Below are 6,880 nucleotides of genomic sequence, written 5' to 3'. Positions count from 1 at the left end.
TGTGTGTTTGTAATCAACTCCCGTTCGATAAAATCCATTGCACAACTAATTATCACAACGATGAAAACAAGTTCTCTCTTGAAAAATTGAAATATCGCAAACTTTTCCCAAAGAAAAATACCAATATGGAAGATGGTTACGTCGCTCTGCGGAAGATATCATTTCGTATTAGGGGTGACAGCATAGGAAATTCAAGTACAATTACGACAAGAATCCATGACCACTCGGTTCAAGACCAGTCGGACCAACTGATAGACCACTCAGCCCAAACAAATAGACTACTCGGACCATACAAAAAGACTATTCGGACCCAACAGAAAGATGACTCGGACCAATAATAAAGTGTTGTTTTAATAAATTGATAATTGCGTTTGTTTTAATATGATTACTCGAACCAATAATAAAGTGTTATTTTAATAAATTGATAATTGTGTTTATTTGAATATGACTACTCGAACCAATAATAAAGTGTTATTTGAATAAATTGATAATTGTGTGTGTTTTAATATGACTACTCGAACTAATAATAATGTGTTGTTTGAATAAATTGATAATTGTATCCCAAATCGCAAAATATCGAGAACCACACTTGTAGTCACGTTTAAAAAGGGGCATATAAACGTCCGGTCTTCGTATTATTATGTGCTGTTTATATTAACGCATCAAGGGCGGATAACTTGAAAACGTGTCTCCCTCCCCCCCCCCCCCATATATAGTAACCCAGGGGTTAGTGGGGTAGAACGGAATGAAACCACTGGGGATACCGCGAATGTGGAAAAAGTAAAATTAGTCTATCAGACAAGAACAGTATACCCGTATGTGCAGAAACTGTCAAAAGTCTGGACATACCGAGTCTCATTGCAAGAGTAAATAAGAAAAATTAGATTGATATTTTTTTTTGGCACCATTATTAATTAATTTTAAAACTAATCGTTGATTTATTTTCCGTACACAAAATTGAACTAAACAACTCTAAATATAAGAATTCCGTATAAGAATTATTTGTTTCTTTGTATTGTGATTTAATAATAAATAAAATTGTCTAGCCTTATAATATAATTTAATTAGTCCGACTGGTCTTGTTTTGGTCCGACTGGTCTTAGTCCGAGTCGTCTTTGGTCCGAGTCGTCTGGATACCTACGACAATTGGCATTGAGTTTGAGCGTTCGCACACATAACTACCCGCATTCCTGTATTTAGTTACCGTCTTTTACATTCTAGTAAAATCTCTGCAAATTTTATAGCTTTACTTTTTGAAATATTTTGTTCTAATTATTTGATTAGCGACTCGGATGGGATAATTTACTTTTGAACACGCATGCCGCACAAACACAACTATACATTCGTTTTACGGGCTTTATCACACTTCGGTCAAAACTGTCGAATCGAGAATTAATGTTCCGCTTCTTACGGGGTCATACGGGCTTAGTAGCATTATATACCCACCCGGGCACCCAATAGGCACGCTGAGGGCTGCCGCAACATGCTTAAAGATGTTACTGAAGCGGCTATTATTCGATCTAAAGAATGCGTATAAAATTAAAAATACACTCAGAGAATTCGGAGGTAAGCTTCATGATCCTTGTTAAATTATTTATAACATAAAGAAGATAGGATATAAAGTTTATACATGACTTTATTTTTACGAGTATCCGTGCAATCAGTGATATTTTAATTGTGAAGAAAATTTGATAGACTGGCGATCAATGGTTTCCATATAAATATCCTATGTAATTGCCTTCAATTGATATTTTTCGTCGCCCAAACCCATATACGATCAAAATGATCGCGCTGTCAAACTATCTTTCAATGTTAACCAACCCCCGCAACAGGTATATTGGATTCGACCAATACGTCACGAAGACATTGTTGACATCGACTCTATCGAAATTACAAGTAAATTTTCAAATTTTTCAAGAGAGAACTTGTTCTCATCGTTGTGATAATTAGTTGTGCAATGGATTTTATCGAACGGGAGTTCATTACAAACACACAGGTAAGTTTATAATAACCAAAGTTAAGTAGTTTGTTCATAATCGAAGAAATCCGTTTAAAATTTACAATGGTTCACACAGTACCTTGTATGACCAAGCCAAAGTTTCTCTAAAAAGTTTAAGGGGTCGGGTACCTCTTCTGCTCCAATACATAGTAACTGTAATATGCAAATTATCAATATTTCGTTTTATTGTTTCATTTAAAATGTCCAGTCTTAAATTTAGATGTAATTTTTAGTTGAAAAGAATTGTTAACCAGTGTTCTACTCTTTAAGTAAATTGCTATGCTAATTTGAGTCTGGTTGACCGTGTCTTGCGAGGTCGCCATTGACGAAGCATGGCTGCTGCCATGAAGCTGTGCTATTATTACGTTTATTTTCATTGTGGGATGACATAAAATACGGTGAGCACACAAATTATTATATAACTGTTGAGTATAGTAATCAGGGAAAGTATTTATATTACTGTTTTTAGTTGTCACATTCATAATTACTGGTTTTGGAAGAGTTTAGAATTGTCACATTATAGCGTCTATTCGGCACGGTTGCTGGGTAAAGGCCCTCTCATAAACTATGATGATGTTTATAATGTTGACACTTGTTTAAGCCAAAACTTATTTTTGTGGTTATTTCTCTATTTTTATGTACTTGGTATATTGTGTAGATAAATATGTATGTATGGTTGTACATTTTATCATGGAAATTTAAAGGTCACATAAGACAGTTAGGTTGATATTTGTACTGTGCTTATAAAGGCTGTCTCTGTATTTTCAGCCAATCACCACTACTATCACCACCATCACCACCATCACCGCAGTTGTAACGACCTTATTACTTTATGATTATAGAAATAAAATGGTGCATTGCCGTTCATTGTTAAACCTTTTGCTGTATTTATCATTGGCGTATTCGTTATTCAACATGGAAGTTGAAACTGGAAACCAGTGCAGTAGAAGTACGTCTGCATTATTAAAAGAAGATATTGGTAATGCTAAAGCCAAACTGAACTCAGTGTTTAAATGTTTGAAGGACATAACTGAAAATGCCAGGCTGATGGTGGCTACTAATGAGGACATTGTTGCAGTAAGGAAACATTATTGCGACTGGATGTGTTTGTATGAAGATTATATGAACACTCATGAATACTATTGTTCTTTTTTGTCTGTAGACGAAAGAGCTACCTATTATGATGAATATTATGATGAGCGTAAGATATACTTCGCTAACTTTAAATCTTCAATTCAAGAATGGTTTATGAAGGCTGAAGATGTTACGTCAAGCAAGGGATCGAGATCCAATAAGTCAAAATCAAGTTGTCATTCATCTCGATACAGTGCCATATCGTCTTTAAAGTTTAAAGAGGACCAGAATAAAGTTGAGTTAGCAGCACAATTTGAGGCCTTGAAACAACAGAAAGAAATTGACGCTGCAAAACTGGATTTGGAGGCTGCAAAACTGGATTTGGAATTCCCTGAAAAGGAACTGGCTTTAGTGATGAAAATAAATATTTCGAATGGTAAGGCCAAGTTGTTCGATGAATATAATAAAACTTGTAATAAATCTTCTGAAAATAACATTGATGGTCGTAAGTCTTCAAATGTCAGTGTTAGTGATAAACATGTTCCAGTATGTGATGAACCCTTAACGTCTGTTAACGCTGATGCTGATGAAAATACTACGGAAAAGCCAAACCTCAGAACTTCGACATTGCCGCACAATCAGCATATGAGTACCAGACAAGATTTTCTTCGAGTTAGGAATTATAGTACTCCATCTACTGGTTACAATGATGTAATCATTCCTGAGCAAGCTTCTAGGTATATGCCTAATGCTACACATGACCCTCCAGATGCTTGCATACCTCATCAAAATCAACCCGAAGGGGCCTTGAACACTATGCTTCGTCAGATCAGAAAACCTCGCTCCAATATAAAGCCATTTAGTGGAAATGTACTTGAATATCAACGTTTTATTAGACAATTCAATTCAGCTGTTGTGGCGAACTGTGAGTCCATGGAAGAAAAGTTAAATTTTCTTGATCAGTTTACGACTGGAGATGCGAATAAAATTGTCTAAAGTTATTGTTATTTGAACCCAGATCAAGCTTATCCCTTGGTGTTAGAACAATTAGAAACTCGTTATGGTAATGCAGAATTAATAGCTAATGCCTTTATAGAAAAAGCACTTAATTGGCCTATCATCAAATCCGACAACCCAAAGGCCCTTGATGAATTTTCTATGTTTTTGACGGAGTGTCTACATGCGGTTCAGAGCATTGAGGCGCTTAACATTCTAGAATATTCAGAAAATTTAAAGAAGATTCTTCAGAAGCTACCATACCATATTCACGATAAGTTTAGAAATGTTGTACAGTTGACACACGATCAGGGAAATAGAGTGCACTTCGAACAGCTAGTTCGTCTTGTAAATTCGGAGGCAAGGAAAGTCAATGATCCCACCTTCGGTAAACAAGCCTTATCCATTGACCGTTCTGTATCTGGTAACCCACCAGTACCACGTAAGCCTTTCAAACCTAGAGGCTCTTTCGCGACTCAACTAACCGATAATGGGGTTAAACCTAGTCCTTCGTCAGACCGTAAACCCATTAATCCTCCAAAGGAATTTGAGGCTGCCTTCAGCAAGCCATGAATATTTTGTAAACATCCTTCACACCCTTTCTGTACTTGTAAACAGTTCTGAACATTGAGCTTTGAAGAGAAATCTGACTTTATGAAATCTGTAAGACTATGTTTCAGATGTCTGAAATCTGGTCATATGTATAAATTTTGCAGTGTCAAGACTAAATGTAGTAAATGTGACGGTTCACATCATTCTATTATGCATACAAACAGTAGTGTAAATCCTGGTGGTGAAATGTTCTCAAATAAGTTAAAACCTGATGTTATCAGCGCTCTGATGGGTAAAGATATGGAGGCCGGCACCACAGATTGCACTATGGCGATCATTCCTGTTCAAGTTAAAATGCGTGGATGTTTCCAGTCTTTCAAAACGTATGCCTTTCTAGACCCAGGCTCTAGTGTTTCTTTCTGCACGCTCAATGTTATGAAGTTGCTTGGTTGTTCAGGTAGAAGAACGAAATTGACTATAGATACCATGGGGTCGTCACACACTATGGTATCATATCTTATTAAAGGTATGCAGCTTGGTGACTTAACCTTAGAAACTGTGATTGATTTACCAGACATTTATACAAAGGATAATATGCCAGTGTCTCATGGACACATACCTACTTCGGATGATATTCGTAAATGGGCTAATCTTAAAGGAATTGACTTGCCCGTTCTTGATGCAGAAATTGGTCTTCTGATAGGCAATAACGTTCCAGATGCATACTCACCACTGGAGATTAAAACTGGACCCCCAGGAAGCCCCCACAGTGTTAGATCCGCACTTGGTTGGATCATATGGAACTTGTTCATAGATTCGTCTAGATTGAGGCCTACTGTAAATAGGGCAGAAATTCAAGCAGTTCAAGACTTGGAGAATCTACGTCAAATGGTACAACAGACTGCTTCTTTAGATTTCCCCGAAAGAGCAATCGATGATGTCAAAGAGAACTCCCAAGATGACAACTCCTTTATTAAGAAACTAAATAAAACTTTGAAGTTTGAAGATGGACACTACACGATTGGTCTGCCCTTTAGAAAAGATCAAGTTTCATTACCGAACAACAAATCACATGCAGAATGTCGTCTTAACAGTTTAGTTAATAAGATAAAAAGAAATCCCCTTTATCATTAGAATTATACTGAGTTTATGGATAAGGTCATAACCAACGGATATGCAGAACAAATACCAGAACATCAGTTAGATCGTAATGATGGTAAAGTGTGGTACATCCCACATCATGGGGTCTATCATGCGAAAAAACCTATAGCCTGGTCGAGGTACATATTTAGTTTGAAAAAATTCCTACCCAAGCGATTATTATTTCATATGAACAAGTAGGGTGAGTGGCCTCCAGAAAAATTTCCCCCGTTGATAGGCCTTGGGGGAAAATTTTTAGGGGGCTTTTTTGTTTGGAACCTCGAAATCGCCCTAAAATCCGTTAATGGCTATGATAACTCGCTTAATATTCATATTTGGGGTTAATAATGTACTAGGAGCCTATAGGAAATCGATACCAAGGAATTCAAAAATGACGTCAAAATTGACCTATGACGTCACTGAACGTCATAAGTCAAGATGGAGCCAAAAATTTTGAAAATTTACCTCATTCTTGAAGTTTATCATAATTCACAATAACTCGACTGCCATAAAAGGTTAGAATAGTACAAAGTTGGTAGACCAGTTGTTGGATACTTCAGTTCGATCAAAGGATTGAATTTCACAGATGCTAAAGCTGGTGGACCGTATGGAACATAAGACAGAACAGGTATACCTCGGTCTTTTACCAATTCATTGACATGAACTCGAGCTAATCGTTTGACACACTCAGACACAGAGTCGACTCTGTTCTTCTTCTTTGTAATTCTTTTAAGGCCTAAACCGTGAAATGTTCCTTTTCCGTCCAACGTGCTTACGTTGGAGTCAGCATTATCTGCCACATAATAAGTAGGTCATTTCTCAGCTGCTGATAGACACTTCAGCGTAGGATCTTGTAAAATAGAATGTTTAAAAGTTTGTACCTCGTCATAGGAAACCGAAAACCCCAATGCATACAATTCCTCATTCAACCATCTAGAACCGAAAACTAAATCCATCTCAGCGCCCAGTCCAAACATGATTGGCGAAATAACTCACCTTTGCCGCACACATTGGACGATGGCATGGCCGATAGAAACCATTTTTAGGTCATTTTTCATCAACGTCTGTAACAGTTTGAGAAGACTAGGAGTAAGGAATTCGCATAAGCTATCATAGTCG

At 36.9% G+C, this 6,880-nt stretch overlaps 1 protein-coding gene across 2 annotated transcripts; it reads left to right on the top strand.

The window, feature by feature from the left end:
• Positions 1-2,169: 2,169 nt before the first annotated feature.
• On the top strand, positions 2,170-5,921 carry LOC126825402 (uncharacterized). 2 transcript variants are annotated; one of them, XM_056101878.1, is made up of 2 exons: positions 2,170-2,397; positions 2,768-5,921. In XM_056101878.1, the coding sequence occupies exon 2, from the start codon at positions 2,849-2,851 to the stop codon at positions 4,067-4,069; it is 1,221 nt and encodes a 406-aa protein (XP_055957853.1). In that variant the 5' UTR covers positions 2,170-2,397; positions 2,768-2,848; the 3' UTR covers positions 4,070-5,921. Both variants share the same exon structure in this region, with proteins under 2 accessions (XP_055957853.1, XP_050411020.1).
• Positions 5,922-6,880: the final 959 nt, after the last annotated feature.

Source organism: Patella vulgata, chromosome 6 (assembly GCF_932274485.2).
Source record: "Patella vulgata chromosome 6, xgPatVulg1.2, whole genome shotgun sequence".
In the NCBI taxonomy this organism is placed as follows: domain Eukaryota; kingdom Metazoa; phylum Mollusca; class Gastropoda; family Patellidae; genus Patella; species Patella vulgata.
The sequence above is the reverse complement of the archived record's forward strand: the minus strand, read 5'-3'. Positions and strand labels throughout refer to the sequence as shown.